The following is a 23,293-nucleotide window of genomic DNA, read 5'->3' as shown; positions in this document are numbered from 1 at the left end:
AATATAAATATAAATATAAATATAAATATAAATATAAATATAAATATAAATATAAATATAAATATAAATATAAATATAAATATAAATATAAATATATGGTAAATAAAATCGATAAAATCAACTAAAATAATTATAAATCGATCTAATCAAATTCTAATTAGTTATTCTCGGAAGTAAACTATAATTATAATTTTTTTTTCATGGCACGCATATGTATCATTTTATATGAGTTTAATGTCTTTTTTATTTCTTAAACTAATTTTTATTTAATTAATATTTTAATATATATATATATTTAAATTAAATAGTTATTTTATTATCTAATTTATTAGATTAAATTAATTTTTAGTTTTTAGTTTTTTTATATTATATATAAAGAAATGGTTGAGAGAGAATGATGCAATTATATATATATATAGGAAGAATGTCAAATTTATCACATAACTATAATGAAATATTTACGTATATTACTGAACTAATTTTTGTTTGCTCATACCATTGTAGTTGAGTTTAATGTTCATTTATATTATTTGTTAACAAAACATCCAAATCCGTTATGTTTTCCGTTAAAAGATAACACATGTGATTAACATGTCATTTTTTAAAAATTAATATATATTATATATTTTTTTATTCATATTTCTAAATAATAAAACACTTACATTTTAACCAAACAATTTAGACATTTTGAGAGACATTAATAATAATTTTTTTTTTAAATTAATATATTTTCAACACTTATTTTTATTAACATTCTTAAATAATAAAATAAACCATTTTTACCTTTCTCATTTTTTTTTGTTACTCTAATTCACTAAGTAATAAAAAAAATAAACTAAAAACATACATAAATAACATTAATAAAAATTCATATAATATCATAAATTTAAAAACAACATGAATAAGAGAAGAATGATAGTGGACTTAGTTAATTATGGCAGAAGAAAAAAATTATTAACGCTTGTATAAATATTTTATTATTTAGAATTATAAATAAATATATATATATATAATATTAATTAATAAAGATTACATGTCAATCCTATCATATATTAATTAAAAAATATGACATGTCAATCCCACGTATCATCTCATTTAACAGAAACTTAACGGGGTTATAGATTTGGTGGAGTAGTGACATAGATTAATATTAAATTCAACTACAGTGTTATAAGTGAACAAAAATTAGTTCAGTGATAAACATTAATATTCTATTATAGTTTAGTGATAAAATTGAGATTCTTCCAAATTATATATTTATAAATTTTTTCTCTCTTCCCTCTCCTCACATTTTTATTCTTTTTCTAACCAGTTATATTGTAACACGTCGTTCATTCTCCCAAATTCTCTATATATATCACTTCTCATTATATATATTTGTTACTTTTTTTTAACGATTAAATTAAAAAACAGAACAAACTGAACCAACATTTAATCACCAATTGATGGGAGAATTTTGAAAAATCGACACCAACCATTATGATGAATTTTTCAGTGAAAAACACATCGGAACCGAACCACTTATATCGGATTGGATTGATGTATCTTGATTGTGACAAACCAATTACATTTAATTTTTTGTACTTGAATTATTTTAATGCAATTTAGTTAACATTGAATTAATAGTCAATTGTAAAAAAATAAAATTTACTATTTCAATTAAATTTGAAAACCGCTTTTGATCCCGTCCGTTGTAGTTTAAGGACCAAAGAATTATAAAAATGAAGAGTGAGAACAGAGAGAGGAGGAAGTCAAGAGAAGGAAGGGTAGGGGTAACCGTGTAATTTCCTTTTCAACTAATATTGCAGAGTTGTTTGTAGTAATAATAATAATAATAATAATATCTGACCAATCTCCATTGAAGAAGAAGAAAAGCTATCTATCTATCTATATAAACACACGTGAAGTAGATAGAAATGAGTCATAATAGAAGAAGATCCATATCCTTCTCTCTCTACAATCTCTGTTTCTTTGACACTGATTTGAAGAATCGATTTCAATCGTAGAACGAACTAACGAACGAACGACGAGATCCGATGACGGTTACATGGAGATCCTACATATGTTGCGGTGGTGGAGAAACAGAGACGGAACAAATACCGGAGATGATGAAGACATCTCCGGCGACGGAGACGGTTAATAAACTGGTGACGAAACAGAGCTCATTTCAGAGAATTTCCATAGCTGATTTCAGCTCTGCATCTGTTATGTCCGAGGATATATCAAGTTCGGTAGTTGGATCGAACCTTCACGCGTTTACTCTAGCCGAATTGAAGGTCATAACTCAGTGTTTCTCCACCAATAGTTTCATCGGAGAAGGCGGATTCGGTCCTGTTCATAAAGGATTCATCGATGATAAACTCCGTCCAGGTTTGAAAGCTCAACCTGTCGCTGTTAAGGTCTTGGATTTGGAAGGCTTGCAAGGTCACAAGGAATGGCTGGTACTATTTCTCGATTCGATTCAGTAAATGAAATTACTAATTTAACCTTGCCTAACTCATTTGAATTTGGATTTGAATTTTGAACAGACTGAAGTGATATTTTTGGGTCAATTGAGACATTCACATCTTGTGAAATTGATTGGTTATTGCTGTGAAGATGAACATAGAGATCTTGTGTATGAATACATGCCAAGAGGCAGCTTGGAGAATCAACTTTTCAGAAGTAGGTCATCTCTATCTTTTTATATCTAACCCTTTTAAATATTCATTTGGTATGAACTGGATTGGGATATTGATTCATTTATTAGTACAATAATTTGGTTTAGGGTTTAGTTTATAATTAAGAATAAAGAAGAAGTCAAATGTGACTATTTCTTTATATATATGTATATTCAGTCCAACTAGGTGGCATGCTTTCTAACATTAAGGCTCATGTCAATTGGCCTAACTTTGTTTTATTTATTTATGACCCTACTTGAATATTAATCTTCTTTATTATTTGACAACAGAGTATTCAGTAACACTTCCATGGTCAACAAGGATGAAAATTGCTCTTGGGGCTGCCAAGGGACTTGCTTTTCTTCATGAAATTGAGAAGCCTGTTATCTTTAGGGATTTTAAAGCTTCAAACATCTTACTTGATTCGGTAATTAACCTGATCAATCTCTGTTAATTTTCATTTTCAACATCTTTTCTTATGTTGTTTTTGTTTTGTTCATTATAGGATTATACTGCCAAGCTATCGGATTTTGGGCTTGCAAAAGACGGGCCTGAGGGCGATGATACACATGTCTCCACTCGGGTTATGGGTACCCAAGGATATGCTGCGCCTGAATACATTATGACAGGTAATTATTATACATATATATATTCTTTCAATGTGTTTTTAGATTGACCCAATTGTATTCATGTTTAATTATGATGTTTGTATTAACTTGAGAATTTTGTAATTAACTTTAGGTCATTTGACTCCAGCAAGTGATGTATATAGTTTTGGAGTAGTACTTTTAGAGTTGTTGACGGGAAGAAGGTCATTGGATAAGAGTAGGCCAAATAGGGAACAAAGCTTAGTAGAATGGGCAAGGCCGCAATTGAAGGACCCTAGAAAGTTAAGGAGAGTATTGGACCCGAGACTGGAAGGGCAATATTCTGAGTCAGGGGCTGAAAAGGCAGCTGCATTAGCTTACGATTGTCTCAGTCACCGACCAAAAAACAGACCGACGATGAGTAACATTGTGAATATTCTTGAGCCACTAAAGGACTTTTACGACTTACAAGTTGGAACATTTGTATTCACGGTTTCACCTGAAAAAGAGACTGGCAAAGAAAGTGTTAATAAAGAGGGTGCTGGAATAACCGGAGAGAAAAAGGAAACCGCGAAGAAAGAACATAATGGAGGACATGGAAATGGGCATCATAGACATGGACATGGTCATGGACAAGGTCATCGAACTCGAGAGGGTCAACAAAGACATCATCATAGGACTAAGTCACCAAAACCGCAAAGTGTTTATTCGGAGGAGACTGCGGCTGTTCAGAAGAACCTTAAAGGGTTGAGGTCTCCTGAGCAATATAAGATGACTAGAGCCTAAATGAACATCTCCAATGTACATATAAATATAGAAATTTATTCTGTTTATTTTTTGTGTTACAATTAAAGTTTTCATTTTCTTTGTTTGTTGAAATATATATATTTAATGTAATTGGAACAAGAGAGATGTGAAAATGTAAGTCAAAATGCATCATAATACAATTTTTTTATATATACAAACCGTATTGAAATTGTCTTTTATACTAATTATTAATTAATCAATCTTATCAAAAGAAAAAGATACAACTAACCATTTGACAATTATGTTGATATGCATGCATGAAACTATTCATAGGCACGCTTTTAATCAATATTAATATTCTTAATTGGGTTTCTCCAATATTAAAAAATAATTGTTAAACTAGGTTTAAACTAAAAAGAGAAGTGGAGATTAGTTGGGTTTTGTTCATAACTTTTCTAAACTTTACTTTTGACAAATTGTTCATATAATACTAATTATATCTTCTTTAAAAAGACTTTACTTTTCATTAAATATTAGATTGAGAATATCTCTACTTTTGTGAGTAAGTGTTACAGCTAACAAAAATTGCCAAAAGTTTCCCCATTTAGCCTATATTTGGTGAATCAAAAGAGCATTTAGAGCCTATTTAATGAGAAACAATTTGACAAAAGGTTTACTTACCCATCCAATAATTATAAATTCGATGAACCAAGATCAATAACAAATGCTTTTACATTTAGAATCTTATGATAGCCCCAAATAAGTGGGAAAAAAACTATTTACTTTGACAAGGACCAACACAAAAGTAGAGATATTGATTTAATGTGCTCATAATGAAAAAATTGTATCACTTTCTATGCACCCTATTGTTATTAACTATCATTTTAATTCTCACCCCTATTGTCATTAGTCATTATCTAACTATTATTATGCCATAATTCTCATTTTTTAATGCTAACTCTATTGCATATTAAGGCCTTGTTCAGATTTTTTTTTAAATATGAATTTTTTTTTTTGAAAAAAATCTCATTCATAGTCTGAATGATCAACTCAATAAAATGAGGAGTTCATAATTTGGAGATCAATAGATGTTTTACTCTATTTATAAATAGCAAATTAATAAAAATATAAAAGATAAATTAAATGGACACTTGAATCGGAATAGATAGACCATTTCTCAGCGGAAAAAAATTAAGAAAAAAAAGAAAGAATTAAAATTGAATGAATATATTTCTAAAAAAACGAAAAATAAATAATAATGTATCAAATAAGCCCTTTCGAGGACTCTAAGAAAGAGAAAATAGTAACGATTATTCATAATTTTGAGTGTGTAAAGATATATTTGATAAAAAAAAAAACTTTAAATATATTAATATAATAATATATAATAATAAAATAAAATTAATAATTAAAAATAAAATATTTTAATATTTTAACTAGCAAATTAATATATATAATAATTAGAAGAAATTAAACTTGGGTGATTATTCTGTTTGTTTATTATTGTCTATTGAAGGTTTTAAATTGAACAAATTGATGTTTTAATATTTGAGTTATTATAAAAATATTAAAATAAATATTCAACTGCACATGCGTTTACTATTATTTTTTATAACAATGAATCATCAATTAGACAAATTGTTTGTACGGTTATCTAAATAACATTTACTTTAAATCCTTAAATTAGTTTTTAAAATAAATCTTCCCTTTAGAAAGGTAACGAACAAATGATATTTTCGTCAAATTTTTGGTTAAATATAACTGTTTAAGTTTAAAATAGTTTTTTTTATATATATTATTTTTAATTATTATTTTTTATATTTATATATATAATTATTAATTATTTATATATATACTATCAATAATTTTTATATAATAATATAATTATTAAATCTTTTTCATAAATATAGATAAAAAATATATATATTATTTATTTTTATCTATATCTATATTTATATCTATATTTATAAAAAAAAAGTTTAAAAATAATTTATATATATTATCTTTAATTATTAATTTATATATATAAATATATAAATTAATATAATATATATTTTAAAAAATAATTTAAAAGTTAAAAGTAAATATAACATTTCAATTACTCAATCACTTTTAACCCTCAAATTATTTTTTAAAATATTTATTATATAAATATTATATATAAATTAATGATTAAAGATAATATATATAAATTATATATATATATATATTATATAAATTATTTTAAACTTTATTTTATATAAATATAAATATAAGTATAAGTATACACATAAATATAAATATAAATATAAATATAAATATAAATATAAATATAACTTTAACTTTAAATATAAATATAAATATAAATATAAATATAAATATAAATATAAATATAAATATAAATATAAATATAAATATAAATATAAATATACGTACGTAGATAAAAATAAATATTATATATATTTTATCTATATATTATATAAAAAAAATTAATAATTATATAAATATAAAAATTAATAATAAAAGATAAATATAGATATATAATATTATATATATAATTGATTTAATAATTATATATATATATAAAATAATAATTAAAAATAATATATAAAAAATCATATTTTTAAGTTTAAACTGTTATGTTTAACCAATAAGTTGATGGAAATGACATTTATTGCCTTTTTAAAAGTTAAATGATGATTTATTTTAAAAAATAATTTGAAAATTAAAAGTGAGTGATTAAATAAAAGACTGATGCTCAACAGAGTAAAAAATGAATAAAAGTTCAATGATTTTTATTTTATTTAACATATAAAAAATATAATATTCAATATTGAGAGCCCGATTTGATTCAGCTTATAATCGCAAATGAGATGATATACTAGTTTGAATTTATGGTGAATAAATAAAATTAAGTTAAAACAAATTAATATGAAGTGAAACATAATCATCATTAATTATTAATTCAATGTACATAAAAGCTTTAATTATTAATTCAATGTACATAAGAGCTTTAACAATAAGTTAATCAAACTTGTCTTTATTTAATATGTTGTTGTTCCTAAGTTTTGGGATGCCTGATCCACAAATAGAAAAATATGAGATTTTGTTGAGCTAATTCTAACTAAAACAATTATTTATAATAAGATTTGAATTCATAATTAAATAAAAAAATTAATTTTAATTTTGAACATTATGATAATTTATTTATAATTAAAAAAATTAACCAAATATATTGTTTTATTATATTAAATAGGGTTTAAAGAACATAAATTACATTCGTCCATGTAATTTATTGGCATAAACTATAAAGATATTAGTTTTTGTACAAAACCAATAAATTAGTGCCTATAGGATGGTTTTTGATAAGAAGTAAACTATTGGCATAAAAATATTGTTTTCTTTAATTGAACCATCCAACTTTTTTGTTTGTTTACTTTTTTATATATAAAAAATATAATTAGTAGATGAATTGAATATTAGATGTTTATATATTTATTATATTAAATTATGATATATTTTAAACAAATAACAATAATTGAAAATATAAAATAATAATAATATTTTATAAACAATATATTTTTATCAATTATATTTAATCTAATTCTCTATATTTATTAATTATATTTATATTCTCATCTTAGTTTAACAAAGAGTTTCCTAATTATTTATTTTTATATATTATTATTAATTTAAAATAATTACATAATTAGATTATATTTATTTATTTGATATAATATTAAAATAAATTTTAAAATATTATTATTTATTTATTTGATAAAATATTATTATTTATTTATTTGATAAAATATTTTTATTTAAAATTAATTAAAATAATATTAAAAAAAACAAATAACAAAAATAAAAATAATAAAAATATTATATTATTCTTATACCGAAATTTTATACATTCTACCAAAACTAAAAAAAATTATTTCCAAATAAACAATAATAATATGTATATATATAACCTATAAATATTACCTTAGGGAAGAACCAATCTTTGCCCTAAATATTTTCGCCCAGCTGCAAAAATGACAACTCTCAACACAGATTTGGGATTGATTATCTCCGGCGAGGGCTCCAGCGGCGCCGGCAAGTCGTCGTCGCCGTCATCATCCGCTGGTCCATCTTCTTCCAAGAAAGCAAAACGATTCGAGATCAAGAAATGGAACGCTGTTGCTCTATGGGCTTGGGGTAATAATTCGATATTCAAAAAATTCTTAATTCCTAGCGTATACCCTCAATTCGATTATCAATGTAACGTTCTTGGTGTTCTGCAGATATTGTTGTGGATAACTGTGCAATTTGCAGAAACCACATTATGGATCTCTGTGAGCTTCTTTCTTTTTCTTCTTTATATCTCATTGTTTGTTTTTCTTATTGGGTTCTTGCTTTTTTTACATTGTATCATTAGGCATTGAATGTCAAGCCAACCAAGCTAGTGCAACAAGTGAAGAATGCACTGTTGCTTGGGGTAATAATTCTGAATTGGGTGTCTATATTTGAGTTCAAGATTTACCTATTTTTCACTTTGAAATATGATTTGTGCTTCTGACTTGTATAAACTTTAGGTGTTTGTAACCATGCATTCCATTTTCACTGCATTAGTAGATGGTTGAAGACCCGTCAAGTGTGTCCTTTAGGTAAGGTTTTGATCATTACCCTTTGGTTGAATAGAAGTTTTATTCACATTCCATATATGGGTTATGTTCTTGATCATTGAACAGATAACAGTGAGTGGGAGTTTCAGAAGTATGGTCATTAGGAGGAGGAAGAAGAAGAAGAAGAGGAGGAGGATCTATGTGCAATTTGTAGTGTCTGTAATCAGCTATATCTACTCTTCATTGTTATATTGAATGCTGCTTTTGAAGTGGAACCATTATTTTGTGTCTTCTTTTTTACTCCTTTTTCTCTTTTCTTGAGAGGATTTGCTCTTTAGTTGTTGTTTCAATTACTTCCTAAGATTGTTTTTGTTGATGATATCATAGTTTCTTAATTCAAATATAAGTCTTAATGAAATCTATTATGGTAACTCAAATGTTAAGAGTTTAATGATTGATTCTTTTAAAAACGATTCAGTTAAAAGGATCGTGATTTTAGGGTTATATCTCTATCATCAATGTCGTTTCAAAGAAAATCTTGCTCTCTTCAACTTATAATAACATTTGGAAGACTACAATCTTATTTGTTCATGGAGAATTCAATGAAACATAGTCAAGTAATTACAAAATTCACTTGTTTAGCTACCGATTTCGAATTTCTAACTCCTGTCTGCAATATCATAAGTAAATAGAAAGGAAAAACAATGTTAACCAAATATGTAATTTTGAAATGAATCTTGCAAGTTGAACTTTTGTATTATTATTATTATTATTTTTGGTTTTAGAACTTAAGAATAATAAAGTCAGCTAGTTGGTAAGAAAAAAAAATATAATCGTCGCCTGAGAGATTCGAACTCTCGCGGGGAAACCCCATGTACTTAGCAGGCACACGCCTTAACCACTCGGCCAAAGCGACTTTGTTGAATATTGAACTTGTAATTAAATATTTGTATACTAAGAGTTCCTTTGCAGCAAATAAACCACTTTTAATATCAATTGATATATACATTAATCACACATACTTAAATAATAGTAAAAAAAATCCATTAAATACTGTTATTCCATTAAAAAATCAAATATATTGTTATAACCAAAGTGTTATTTTTTTAGGAAATGTTACAATTTCATTTCATTATTTTTACGTATGTAAAGATGTTACATATCTCGACATTTTTTTAGTTAGTTGTTGTCGTATGCAAGGACATAAAATATGAATAGGATGAACTAGTTCCTCGTGCACAAATTTCACTCTAAATTTTGGGTCGTTCAAATTGTTTGTCATTTCTAAAAACCGGTTTAAAAATCACTCCGGTTTCAAAGATCGACTCCTGCCTGTTAATTCTTTAAGAATGACTTTCACTGTTTTTATTGAAAATCAAACATGAGACATTTTGATGTATTAGGTAAAACCTTTGACACTTGAAATACCCAGTTGAGTTAATTTAACATTTTTGTAATTTATGCGCATGTCAAATATCTTACTTCCAAACATACCAATCAACAAGTCAATAGAACCATATTAACCTCAAAATTGTAACTGTCTCCATCAAATCATAAAATATCAGACAAGATCTTTATAAGACATATTAAACATGTGGCAAGTTTGTCCTTTGGAGCCGCTAAATGGTTTTGAAGAAAAAAATTAAGAAAGATCCAAAAGGTATTGCAAAATGTAAAGTAATCCATTCCCAAAAGAAATACCAACATACAGTGAATACAAAATGGAAGTTTAACCATCCTACGTACTCTCATTTATTCAACTTTAGGCTGCCAAATTTCTAAATGACACGATGAATTCATTTCTTTCCTCTTTAGACATGTTTAGTTGTTTGCCTCTTAAAGTTATCAAACCTTTAAGCCATAAAAATACCCATTTTGGCAACCTTCTCATTCACAATCCAGCCGAAAAGTACATGACACGCCGACTCATTGCTCGTGAGATATTTTCGAACAAAAGAATAAGAAGTTGGTGACAATAAATTAATATGCAACAAACAAAAGAATCCTTTCCTAAATACATTTGACTTCTTTAAATCTATCTATAAAGATATTTTATCCCAACCTTATAAATAGATATGAGTTGTGTTCTTGGTGATAGAATTAAGACAGACTCGTCCATTTAAGAGAGAAGAAAACTAAAATATGGAGCAAATAGTGAAGAAAGATTCTCCTGCGGTTTATGTGGTGAGAAGAAGGCCTCGTGTGGTGGGCGGAGGCGGCATTGTGGTGACAGAGAGTTCTACCCAGAAGGTTGTTTTCAAGGTTGAAGATGACGGTTGTCTGAATAAGAAGAGATCTGAAGTAATGCTTCGGGATTGTGATGGCAAACCTTTACTTCTTCTACGACGAGAGGTAAGCAATGTTTTTGTTTTTGTTTGTTTTGAGTTTTGCCTTTTTTCTTTCTGGCAATGACAATGTTGTGTTTATTCAGAAGGTGATAGGTGATGCAGTTAGAATGAGCAGAGAATGGAAAGGATATGCATTTGGTTATAACGAGGATTCAAGGAAGGTGGTTTTTCGATTGAAACAACCTCATTCATGGCTAGTAAGGAATGGGTGGTGTCGACCCATTACAGTCTCTGCTGGTCAATCGGACTGTTGTGGAGGATGGGATTTTCAGGTGAAGGGTTTCTTCAAAGAAAGAGCTTGCGCCATTGTTGATTCAATGGGGAACGCCTTAGCTCAGGTAATAGGGATGGAGAAGATGAAGAAATGGGTGAGCAATGATATATACAGTGTAGCAGTGAGATCAGAAGCAGACAGCACCTTCGTGTTCGCCATCATTTCTCTACTCGATCATATCGATCGAATGAGTCTGTGAAAGATGAAATTTGTTGCGTTTCTTCAAGTTATAAACAGAGAAACATAATACAAACGTGCATTGTTCATAATTTTGCATATCTCAACCAACTTCCAAGAAAATGTTAAAGAAAAGGCGACTAAAACAGAATCCACTTCAAAAAAAAGTGTTCTAGGTTAGGGTTTTGATAAAATAAAAACCTGAAAACAAGAGAATGGTGAAAGTCACGGTCAGTCTCGTTCACTGATGGAAACCAACTGCTCGTCGATTTCATCTGTTGATAGTACTCTAAAAAGAGGGTTCTCTTTGCTCACAACTCCAACCTGCCAGATATATTAAATTGATGTGAATATAGACTATGGGGAACAAATAATTTCATAAAAAGAACAACAAAAATAAAGTGAGAAATGTGCACCTCAATCTCGGTGGCCTTGAAATCCTCCTGTAGAACGGATTGCAGTGCAGAAATAGCCGTCTATGCAGAAAACAAAAACATAAAATTATCATATTCCACATTAAGACACATAAAAGTGATCAATTCTCGACTAATTTAATCAATCTTCTTCTAGCATAGAAGAATGAATTACCTGCACGGTTTCTTCATAGGAATAGGCAGGATCATTCTTCATTTTCTTCTCAAGGAAATTAATAGCTTCCTGCTCTTTCAATCCAGCACTTGTAGCCTACATATAGTTAAATGATTCAATTCCAAAACTATTTCAATAGATATCAAATTACAAAGTTACCTTATGACCATAAAAATGACCAGCAGGATCACACTTGAAGAGTTGGGGACCATTCTCATCATCAATTCCAATAACCATTGCAACTTCACATTAAGAGCAATCAACCGAGACCCCAATATGACAATCGTTCAGTTCATTCGGATACAAACAACTAAATGTTATATATAAAGTATGGACCAGAGACAAACCTACTCCAAGAGGTCTCATGTAAGCATGTTGAGTATAAACTTGAGACTTGTCTGCAATCCTGAGAGACAACAATAATGAAAAAACATGAATCTTAGATTATCTAATTTACTTCACTAAAGAGAAAGAACATGCTTATTAGTTATTACCATCTGGCTAAGACATCTACAGGCATTTCATATCCATATTTGAATCGAAACTCTGCAGCTTGGTTTCTTGCTTGCTGAACCAATGACCTAGCATCAGCTGGTAAATCACAATATTCATCATCATATACACACTCAGAAAACTCATTCATTACAAATCATCATCAATAAACAAACCTGTCATGCCGGTGGCTAACAGTCCAAGGTACTTTGTAATAGAAAAAAGATGAGAAACACTAGTCTGATCCAAAAGTTTGTCCTGCAAAGTTTTCATGCCGCAAACTCATCAATTGATGTCCCAAACTTTGACATAAAATAAACCCTAGATCAAGACAAACAGGTGGATCAAGACAAAAAGAACAGTAACTCGGTTGATTCACTAACCGGAACTTTCTTCTGAGTGACTACACAGACTGAATCCTTCCCTCGAACAGCGATCGAGGTTATTCCAGCTGATTTCACCGCCTTGAAAGCATACTCTGGTTACGAATCATTAAAAGCGGCGAGTAAAGAATAAAGGAGATAAGAAATGAATTGAATTGAAGAAGTAAGATTGAAGAAAAGGGTAGCTCTTACCGACTTGGAAAAGGCGACCTTCGGGAGAGAAGATGGTAATGTGGCGATCGTAGCCGGCTCCGCTTCCTCGACTCATCTCGATTATACCAAGAAACCCACCTGGAGATTGCTGCTAGTATCAAATGGGAATATGGGTTTTACAAAATTGAAAGGAAGAAGACTCAGATTTACAAACTTACAGATAAAAGAGGCGGCTTTCTTCTCCCAAAGACGACGAAGATGGAAGACAGAGAGGAGAAACAAGGTTACTCAAAAACAAAATAAAATGTATTTCCATCATTTCTTTGTCATTTTTGTTTTAAATTAAAAAAATATATATAATAATTTTAGTATGAGATATAGTTCTAATTTAGATAGCAATTATAATTTAATATTTATGTTAATTGGACTAATAAAAAAATATAGGAATTTTTAATATACTATACTGTAAAACCTATATAAAAATGTTATTTTGAAGAATATATATAAATGAGGATGAGATTATAACTAATCCTAACTTATAGTATAATAGTTTAAAAATCACTTTCAAAAATTATAATATCTTAAATAGTCTAATTTTAAAATTAATTGAGATTTTGAACCTCATCTTAAACAAGATAACAATTTAGAGCTCTTTATTCTTAAAATTATATAAGAGCGAAAAAATTGGTTTAACGATTTTTAACGCTATTAATTTACTATATGACATTTATAAATAAAAGATTTATGTGACTAATTTAATTAACGAATTTCAAAGAATTCAGGGTTTTGACTACTTTAAAATTTGGTAGTCAAAACATTTAATTTACTCGCTGAATTCTTTTATTTATTTATAAATATCACGTAAATAATAAGTTAACGGAGTTTAAAACAGTTAAGACAAAATTGAACCTATAAGTAATTTTTTTACTTAATTCGATTAAACCTATTAAGTAACTTTTTTTTTTTTCCTTTTTTTTCTTTTGGAATACCTAATTAAGATTAGTATCCTAAAGTAAGATTTTGAATTCTAATTCAAAACAACATAAATGCAATTTTATAATGCAAACAACAGATATTTAACATAGAGCAACAATGTCCCAATTTCTTCTTTCTTTTAAACAAGATCTGTAATGACCCAAAATTTCAAGAACAATGTCCCAGTTTCAAAATGAACTCTTAGTGAAACTATATTTGAATCATATAATTTGATTGAGAAATTACTAAAAAATTCGAACAAGTGTTTTCGATAAAGGGACATCACGTTGTCTTCAAAAAATTGACATTAAGACACAGCCTACATCAATCTCGGTTTTCTCTGGCAATTCCCATGATCTTGGCTGGGTGAGTACTCTTTTGTCTCCTCCTTTCTCTTCTTGAGGCTGTTAACATAATCTGAAAATGATGGAATTAGTGGAAGTTTTGCAGGCTCAGAAATTTCACTGAATGCATTAATGTTTGCAGCATGATTCTCCTTGATCTCCTCTACTTGCAGCACCTCCACCTCCTCCTCCCGATGATCCAAAGATGGGGATGTTTTCATTTCAGGCTCTTTAACCACAGCTGCACAGCTGTTTCCAAGCTTATCAATCAATTCTGTCAAATTTGCAGTCGATAGCCATCTCAGAGTACTCGCCACTTGAGAGTAATAGAATGATTTCCCTGTCTTTCCATATTTATCGTAGCATTGTTTTTCAAAGGCGCCGGCTGATGTTTCCAGGTCAACGCTGCAATCATATGACATTAAGGAAGAACTGTCACTTTCTATCAAAGCTAGAAAAAGAAAAAGGTTTTGAAAAAAGTTGACATACTTTAAGCTGCCAAGCCGCTGCTGAGTCTGATTTAGGGCATTCAGTAGTCTCTGCTTGCTAGCTTGTCTTAGTGATTCAGATATGGCATTCTTATCATTCTTGTTACACTGTCAAATACACTTTAAGTTAGCTGCAGCCATTTTTAACTGCTGTCAAATTTCTGTATTGGAAATGGTTGTGATCAGTTCAAACCTTCTTGTCAGGAGCTTTATTCCTGTAATAATTCTCTTCAGCTCGCTGCAACAACTCGATCTTGGTACTTACTTTTGATTTCGATAGAATGCTCGATCTTGGCAGTTTGTCCAATGCATCATTACCATCTGAGTCTGATATGTCTTCCTCAGACCCACTGGCTTCATCTTCTCGGTTCCAGAATTCTGATACCGATTCTCCTGTTATAAAATCCGAAGAACTGAAATATAGAAAAACACGAGAATTAGTAAACTATCATCAACACTTGTTATTTTTTACTTACAAAATTGACTTGCCTGCTCATAAATACTCTAGAAGGGCCATTCTGGCAGCTAAAGGAAATAACTGCTTTGAGATCCTCCAAACACTTGGAAACTGTTTTTGGATGCTTACATGTATCACATGTTTTATTACATATGGATGAATTTACCTATAATCAAGACATATATGTATTATTATTAATAGCAGTGTTAACCAATACCAATAGGACACTAGGCAGTATTATATCTGAATGATTGATTCAAGCACCTGTTCCCCAAAACTCTGGAGGATCTTTCTCCTACGACAACCAGAATCTTCACAGTATTCAACCATCTGTATGCATTATGAAAACAAAATCCACTTTCATCAAAAGGTAAAGTATATATCTGCCTTTGATCAGAAAGCTATATATGTATATATATAGCTTTACCTGATGGAAGTCAGCCAGGGACTTCTTAGTAGAGCCATCCTCACAGCTGGAAGACTGAACCTTTTTGTTCTTTGCCGTTTTAATAATAAATTCCTGCAGGGAATCTTCTAAAGCTTTCACAATATTCTTATAAAAGCTACAGGTAGAAAAGGGATAATATTAGCTAGAGCTGTGATCTGAACCAGTTTTTTTCGGTCATCCATCCCATAGTACAAAACGCTCCTAGAAGGCATTTGATCTCGACCAGCTCTTCCCGATTCCTGATAGAAGGACTCCATTGACTTGGGAATATTATAATGGCAAACCATCCTGACATCCTTACGATCAATTCCCTGCATGTATATGCATAAGTTCAATATATTCAGTTGTAATGGTTCGTTAAGAATCACAATAATTGCATACCATCCTGCAAGAAACCCATTGCCTCAGCAGCTGATATAGCAGCATAATTACTCCAAAGTCCAAACCAATTGCCAGAAGAGAGAGAGAGAGATCACAAGCAAAGTTAATCAAGAGCTTCAATAACTGTAAGCATTGAGTTTATACAAAAAAAAAACTAATAACAATATTGATTTGGAAAAAACAAGTTGTACCAACAATGAATATTGTAATGGACAAGGCAATTCACATTATAGAAACAAACATGTAGTTTTGTGTATATATTATATAGTTCACTAGCTACAATGTTTAGAACACAACATGAACTGCTTGATTGAACTTCTGGACACTCTTTGAACAAATATTGGCAAACTTATCTTCCATTTCACTGTTCCATCTAGTCCACAAATCCCTGAATCAGCATAAACATTGACAAGAGAGTTTTGGCACTTGTCGACCTAAACTGGAAGGTTTTTCTATTCCATATATATTTAAATCTGCATGAAGTAACACCAATTAACATTTTGATTTTGCATCATTACCCAATCATCCTGAAGCAAATAGCAGGGTTTCCAGACCCACCGTCATGACTCGCCACTTCAATCATGGTGCTTTAAGTGGAAATCAAACCTGAGATCTCAGACTCTTAGTTCAAGACTTTTACCACTTGAGTTACCCTAGATTGGTGTCAATATTTATTTGTACTACTGATCTAACAACTAACTAATAATCTTCTTCAGCACTGCCCAAGGTCTTATTCTTGCTATTAAATCACAACCCTTGATGCCTTCTAGTCACTTCTGTTAATAAACCCTAACAGTATAAACAAAGATATCTAAAACCTGGAAGGGTCCCAACAGAACTTATTCCTATATGTAAGCAACCATATAGATAAAGACCTGACCCTGATATAGAGACAAAGGTTCATAATAAAATATAATTAGCCTCATACCCAAAAGCCACAGTGGCCACAACTACTTGTGTCTTGGATGAAATCCAATCATCCAAGACAGAACTCCTCAATTTGTTGTTCAACCCGGCATGATAAGCTGTAGAGACAAAGCAACAGAAAGTACTGGGTGAGACAAGATAATTTATTTTTGACCCGCTTTTGTCTTTTAAAAAGATAAATTTTTGATGATACACATCTTCTGATACTGATGATAGTTACAAGCAAAAATAAATTGTTAACAGAAGAGAAAGATGAACATTTTACCAGAACATGAAATTCCATTTCTTGATAGATGTGCAGCCAGGTCATCACAAGTTGTGCGCTCAAGACAGTAGATAATTGCACAAACATCTCCACAAGATTTGAGTAGATTAGATAAATCAAGATAATGGTCCTCCAAAAGATCTTTATACCGCACTGCACGAAATAAAAACCAATATCCCTATAAAACATTGATTGCAAGATTCTGAAAGTGCTATCACAGAAGTTAAAGAAAATTCAGATTATGGGGATCTAACCTTCGTAATATATGTTTGGACGATTGAATGACATTTTCAGAACTAAGGGATTGTGCAACCACAAAGAATCCATCACATCCTTCTGGACTCTGCAAAGTGAATGAGTGCACTGTGAAAACCAGAAAATCCACCCCACGGTTTCAGCTCCCTTAATAGCATGGTCAGGTATGTGAAACTAAAATATTTGATGAAGTTTTAACCTTTGAAGAAAGCCTTAATCCCGGAAATTAAAGAGATGTGGAATATTTGAAGTTCAGGAAATTACTTTGGAACAGCAGTAGCAGTCAAGGCCAACATGGGAATGTGTGGAAGATGCTCCCTCAAGGAAGAAAGCTTCCTATAACTAGGCCTGCCAAGTTAGGAAAATGAAATAATGTTCACTACAAAGATGAAAAGGTAGATTTACTGTAGAGCTAAATCTTAATGCAAAAATACATATTCATTTAGAATCAACTTTTTTTAAGTATTAGTACTTTTAAAGAAAAACTAACATTTTTATAAATAAAAAAAAAGAGCCAACCTAATTATTTCGTGCTTTTATTACTTGTTATTCAGTAACAGTTAGGTATTCCCACTTAAGAGCAGATCAACCAAAGTAACCTATACTAAAATACTAAAACAGGAGTTTCCTACACAAGATCTTTAGCTACCTGAAATCATGGCCCCATGCTGAGATACAGTGTGCCTGAAAAATTGGAGGATAGAAGGTATAAGAAAAAAAAATGAAAGTTAGTTCCTCATTCAAAAGAGTCTTCCAACTTTAACATGACGACCAAACCTCATCTATAGCAATCAGATTCAGCAATCCTCTTGAATGAATCTTTTTTAACTTTGCCATAAATCCTGGTGTTGCAATCAACTCTGGTGTTACATATAGCAACTTTACAGATGGTTTTCCTGACTCAAGGTCCTCGTGAATCTAAATTAAGATCAGAATTTCAACTATTAATGTAATTATTGCTTTGAACAGTTCAAAAGAAGAGGCTAAGCAATTGAAACAAACTATGAACACAATAAAACCAACATTGGGACAATACTAAAAAAGTACATGGTAGAGTCTAATCTTCCTTGCAAAACTCTGTCTAAACCAAGCATGAGATTAGAAGATTACATAGTCTTGATCTTCCAAACGTGTTATTTACAATTTATGTTGCCCAATCCATTTTCCTTTCTTTGTTTTAACTTAAGGTGACTTATCTATAATATATACAGCAGTTAGCACACTATATAAACATCCAAACGTCAGCTATAAAACCAAGAAGGATCAATTAGAAAGAGAGAGTCCAATAAAAAAAATCAGAGACTTCACAAGGCTGAACGTAACCTCAATAAGTTTTCAAAAAGATATATAGTGTTTCAGATATACAATTACCTTATTTCTAACTTGCGAAGTCTGTGCTGAAGATAGATATTCAGCTGCAATACCCTTTTCCTTCAATGACAAGACTTGGTTTTCCTGATGCGAAGAGATATATAAGAATTTACAAATAACCATGGGAAACTATACGGTTGAAGATACAAAACAATGCAGCTTTCCAACAGCCAACCGAGACATAAAATAATGGTTGCTGGCAAATTTGAAGGTTTTTAGTTTTTACCATCAATGCTGCAAATAAAGAGAAGAAAGATAATCAACATTCATAAGCAATTTTCAAATTCAAGAAGTGGTAACAATGAGTAGCAAGCAGCATTCACCTATTAAAGGACATACAACAAGCACAATGCCTCTTTTTGCGAGAGCAGGAATCTGGTAGCACATTGATTTGCCTCCACCAGTTGGCATGAGACAGAAACAGTCCCTTCCTGCGTTTAATTGAAAAAAAGTTAACATAATCACCAAAGGTTGTTTAATCTGAGAATATTTCAATCAAAACCTGATAGAACAGCTTCAATGGCTTCTAACTGTCTTCCCCTAAACTCAGAATGGCCGAAGTGCCATCTTAGAAGTTTCACCAAGTCTTCCTTTTTGTACTTTCTATCACCATTTCCACATATATTTTCCAGAGGTAATGATGCTTTCTTCATCTCTTAATGCATAAAAAAAAACAAGTCAAGCGGTGAAATTCAAGGTGATGGCTTTAATAAAGTTGAAGAATGAGGATGAAGAAAAATCATGCAAAAACATTCAATTTACGCAAATGAATCGATAGTTAGTGCAGCATATGATATGATTGTGTAAAGTAAAAGCAGAGACTTTAACATGTATCCAAATGCTTACATCTGAAGATTGAGATAGAGAGGTTTATACGTATATCCTAACGATCGAGATGAGACGAATTATAATGAACGGCTGAATGAGGAGAAGGAGATGTTTGCCGGGAACTGATCTGAGTAATCGAAACCAAAAAAAATAACAATTTCAGCAATAAAATCAAATGCACCACTAAACCCTAAAATATTTGGGTTCTAGAAATGACTTATTTTTATTTTTTACAATATTTTAGGATAATACATGTTACAATATTTCTAAGAATCATTATGATAAAAAATTGATAATTTCCGAAAAGGGTTTTTATTATTCTATAGTCGTGTTTCATAACTCATATTGTTTTCGAGTCTTAAGTGAAATGAGTAATCAAAATGATTGGTTTGAATAATGTATCTTTCAAATTGTCGATCTAGACTAATTTTGATTTTTTTTTAAATCGTCACCTAATTTATTTTTCGAAAAAATAAGAAACAATACAAATGCATTTTAGAGACTCTGTTCTAAGTTCGGTGTTTAATTACACGTGAAAAATGGCATCGACAGTATATCTCACGTTTCCATCAATTGATGATGTCTACTTTAAACTTTTGTTCATCAAATGTAAGTTACGGGATTTAACAAAATCGACAAAATTAAAATAATATTTTAATAGTAAAAAATTTATTTATATTTTATTTCATCCGCACTATGAGGATACCTAGAAACATAATTAAGAATATAGTTTGAAATAAAATGTAAGTATTGTGTTTTTATAAAATGATCAAGAATTTGTAGTAGAGATTATTATTTGACGGACATGAGACACATATCGCCGATGTATTTTCTCGAATGTCACCAAACACCGAACTAAATTTTTTTTTTTTTATTTGCGTTTCTAAAATGATACTTTTTCTTTCTCGGTTTCTAATAAAGAAAATTGAGTAGCAACTCTTACAAGGTCAAAGCTAGTCTAAAAAAAGCATGACAACCTCGGAACAGTGTCTTTTTACGAGATTCGAAAGAAAAATAAACACAATATGCGTTTTCAATCTCTCTTAACTTATTTTAAAGAAATATTGAGTATATAATGAAGCATTAGACACTGTAACAAGATTTATGCTCACTAGTGGTGAATGATTTTAAAGTGACAATCAACTTGGAGCCTTAGTTGCCAAACCAGGACGATGATGTGTTGGATTTTGGGGACCAATGTAAGAATAAGAATCCAAGACCTCCTTAGAACCTCTATATTTACAGTATACACTAACATAATCATCCCAACATTAGTAAATTCCAAAGGATCATAATTGTTCCAACATTAGTAAACTCCAAAAGGCAATACAAAACATAAAACTACATTTTTTTTCTTATCAATCAGGCTGTCAGGTCAGCTTTGATGCATATAGACTAATTAATTCCAAGAAGATATAGCATAGCAAAACATAGTTCAAAATGGTACTTTGAATCTTAATGAAACCTAGGACCTGGGAATATTAAGCCCCTTAGACTAAGGCTAAGGCTAGTAATGGTGGTGATTAATTACATAAGCTAGTATGAATATTTGAATTAATTCAACAAGGATAATAGGAAGAGAAAAAGAAGAAGAATCAAAGTGACTAAAAATAGTAGATAAGAAAGAATACATAAAGAAACTGTCTCACAGAATCTCAATCCAAATCAAAATAATGCTAAACAACACAATCCTCTTTTCAGATTCAAACAAACACATGATAAACAACAATTCCAAAAAACCAAACTAATCAACAAGGGCAAGTTTCCTGCGTTTGTATCTGACCATAACCTTACCTTTGACACCTACGACCATGGCATTCCAGTCGATCTCGGGGAAAGGCGAAAGCAGTTCGAGATCAAAATTCCTCAACAAATGACTCCAAATGGCCTTTATCTGCAAATAAGCAAAGGGCTCACCTAAACAGCCATGCCTCCCACCTCCAAAGGATATATAAGAAAAGGCCCCGGCCACCTTATCTTCCTCCCTACCCACAGCAAATCTCTCAGGATCATAGGAATTGGGATCCTTAAAAACATGGTCAAGTCTATTAGCAAAGGCAGGCGATGTGGCCACAATATGACCTTTGGGAATATCATATTCCTTCCCTTCTCGAGTCTTGACAGTAAAATCGGAATGAGAGCTACGCAAGAGCATTATAAGAGGCGGGTGGAGTCTAAGAGCCTCCTTAATGGACCTGTACAAGACATCCATCTCTGAAAGAATGTCATGTTCAATCTTGTCCCCATGTTTCTTCAGCAGTGTCTCCTGTTCATTGATCACAGCCTTCATATATTTGGGGTGGGTTAGAAGATAGGCCCCTGTCCAAGTGGAAGTGATGGAGCTGGTGTGCTGCCCGGCGAAAAGGGCTGCGATTAACAATCCAGTGACTTCAGCCTCGGTTGTCTGTCGACCATCTTTATATCTGGAATCCATGAAACTCTGCAACATGTCATTTTCTGACTTCCCAGTGGCTTTTCGTGAATTTATGATGCTCGAGAAGATCTCTGCGAGTTTCTTGCGGGCTTGGTCGCGACGTTTGTGAGCCGGAATGGGTAGGTATGGGAAGATGACACTGATTGGGAGCATACCATTGTCTAGGTCATGGAAAAGAGCTGATACATCATCAAACAGCTTGTTTCTAACTTCTACACCTAAAAGACATCTACTAGCAGTCAAGATAATTAGATGTTCTAGTTCATACTTTAGATCTACCTCTCCACTTTCTCCCCATTTTGCGAAGTATTCCTGCACCAAAAATTACAACCCAGATTCCAAAAACTCAATAATCAGATTAACAATTTGAATATAAAATTATAAGAAGACAAATCTATCAACCTACCTCAGCTTCCATGACCATTTGATCAACATATCCCTTCAATTTGTTAACCCTAAGAGATTCAGTGAAAAACCGGAATTGTTCCTGACGTACAGTGTAATCCACATCAAATACAACACCAGGGCCGAATGTGGGTACATTGAACTGATAAACCTCCTGTTGGCTGAGATCAGATTCCGGCGCCTTAAAGAAATGAACAGAAACCTCCGGTCCGACAAAGAATGTTATCTTCTTGTTCAGTAGATTCAGAGTGAAAACACTGCCGAGCTTTGGGTATTCTTCCCTCAACATCACTATAGGACCTTTCAGAAACCTGAGAAGTCCTCCGATCAACGGAAAACTTTTGACAACTGGGGGAAGACGCTTACTGGATCTGGGTATTAGAAATGCTGAAATAAGCTTCGCTACCACGATAGTAGCTACGATCAGCACACCCACATTCAAGAATTTGTCTGATGTCATTGCTTCCATTTTTCTTCTCCTCCTTAATCTTGGTACCTATAGAACAACAGAAAAAATGAATCGATTGCGTATAAAGACCGAATCTTGATTGTATAGTGAAGAGCTTACATTCAATTGTCTGTGTTGTTATTCTGAATCTGGAAGAACATGGGAGGTCTGATGTGGGTTCTGCAATAATAAATAAACAAACTTTTTGACAGATAATGAGTCAGTATTAATTTGCTGGAAATTGGAGAAGTGCTTGACTAGATCCTTCTGGTTGA

General features: G+C 31.0%; 6 protein-coding genes and 1 non-coding gene across 7 annotated transcripts; 3 read left to right on the top strand and 4 right to left on the bottom strand.

The window, feature by feature from the left end:
* The first annotated feature begins 1,936 nt into the window (after window positions 1-1,936).
* Window positions 1,937-4,207, top strand: LOC124925989 (serine/threonine-protein kinase RIPK-like). Its single transcript, XM_047466141.1, has 5 exons — window positions 1,937-2,441; window positions 2,529-2,664; window positions 2,951-3,087; window positions 3,166-3,289; window positions 3,402-4,207. Exons 1-5 carry the CDS (start codon window positions 2,037-2,039, stop codon window positions 4,031-4,033), a joined length of 1,434 nt encoding a protein of 477 aa, XP_047322097.1. The 5' UTR covers window positions 1,937-2,036; the 3' UTR covers window positions 4,034-4,207.
* A 3,761-nt stretch (window positions 4,208-7,968) lies between these two features.
* On the top strand, window positions 7,969-8,872 carry LOC124923700 (RING-box protein 1a-like). Its single transcript, XM_047463665.1, has 5 exons — window positions 7,969-8,170; window positions 8,257-8,307; window positions 8,391-8,450; window positions 8,548-8,619; window positions 8,704-8,872. Exons 1-5 carry the CDS (start codon window positions 8,008-8,010, stop codon window positions 8,739-8,741), a joined length of 384 nt encoding a protein of 127 aa, XP_047319621.1. The 5' UTR covers window positions 7,969-8,007; the 3' UTR covers window positions 8,742-8,872.
* Window positions 8,873-9,411: 539 nt separating this feature from the next.
* Window positions 9,412-9,493, bottom strand: TRNAS-GCU. The gene has a single exon. It is a non-coding gene; the product is annotated as a tRNA-Ser (tRNA).
* Window positions 9,494-10,710: 1,217 nt separating this feature from the next.
* Window positions 10,711-11,432, top strand: LOC124923699 (protein LURP-one-related 6-like). The gene is made up of 2 exons (XM_047463664.1): window positions 10,711-10,929; window positions 11,009-11,432. The coding sequence occupies exons 1-2, from the start codon at window positions 10,720-10,722 to the stop codon at window positions 11,396-11,398; spliced, it is 600 nt and encodes a 199-aa protein (XP_047319620.1). The 5' UTR covers window positions 10,711-10,719; the 3' UTR covers window positions 11,399-11,432.
* Window positions 11,433-11,443: 11 nt separating this feature from the next.
* LOC124923698 (proteasome subunit alpha type-6) lies at window positions 11,444-13,292 on the bottom strand. The gene is made up of 10 exons (XM_047463663.1): window positions 13,211-13,292; window positions 13,032-13,130; window positions 12,840-12,934; window positions 12,633-12,714; window positions 12,459-12,555; window positions 12,312-12,370; window positions 12,124-12,206; window positions 11,965-12,060; window positions 11,793-11,852; window positions 11,444-11,700 (listed from the first exon to the last, which is right to left on the bottom strand). Exons 2-10 carry the CDS (start codon window positions 13,105-13,107, stop codon window positions 11,608-11,610), a joined length of 741 nt encoding a protein of 246 aa, XP_047319619.1. The 5' UTR covers window positions 13,108-13,130; window positions 13,211-13,292; the 3' UTR covers window positions 11,444-11,607.
* An 812-nt stretch (window positions 13,293-14,104) lies between these two features.
* LOC124923697 (ATP-dependent DNA helicase Q-like 3) lies at window positions 14,105-19,896 on the bottom strand. The gene is made up of 19 exons (XM_047463662.1): window positions 19,750-19,896; window positions 19,406-19,558; window positions 19,227-19,334; window positions 19,130-19,137; window positions 18,904-18,987; window positions 18,310-18,450; window positions 18,182-18,216; window positions 17,797-17,880; window positions 17,532-17,620; window positions 17,278-17,430; window positions 17,014-17,110; window positions 16,086-16,089; window positions 15,866-16,015; window positions 15,684-15,776; window positions 15,521-15,586; window positions 15,289-15,422; window positions 14,993-15,212; window positions 14,801-14,907; window positions 14,105-14,716 (listed from the first exon to the last, which is right to left on the bottom strand). The coding sequence occupies exons 2-19, from the start codon at window positions 19,554-19,556 to the stop codon at window positions 14,287-14,289; spliced, it is 2,154 nt and encodes a 717-aa protein (XP_047319618.1). The 5' UTR covers window positions 19,557-19,558; window positions 19,750-19,896; the 3' UTR covers window positions 14,105-14,286.
* Window positions 19,897-21,332: 1,436 nt separating this feature from the next.
* On the bottom strand, window positions 21,333-23,293 carry LOC124926562 (sterol 14-demethylase-like). The gene is made up of 3 exons (XM_047466811.1): window positions 23,139-23,293; window positions 22,572-23,066; window positions 21,333-22,477 (listed from the first exon to the last, which is right to left on the bottom strand). Exons 2-3 carry the CDS (start codon window positions 23,037-23,039, stop codon window positions 21,476-21,478), a joined length of 1,470 nt encoding a protein of 489 aa, XP_047322767.1. The 5' UTR covers window positions 23,040-23,066; window positions 23,139-23,293; the 3' UTR covers window positions 21,333-21,475.

The sequence above is a fragment of the Impatiens glandulifera genome, chromosome 2 (genome assembly GCF_907164915.1).
Source record: "Impatiens glandulifera chromosome 2, dImpGla2.1, whole genome shotgun sequence".
NCBI lineage: Eukaryota > Viridiplantae > Streptophyta > Magnoliopsida > Ericales > Balsaminaceae > Impatiens > Impatiens glandulifera.
This window is presented reverse-complemented; position numbering and strand designations above follow the sequence as displayed.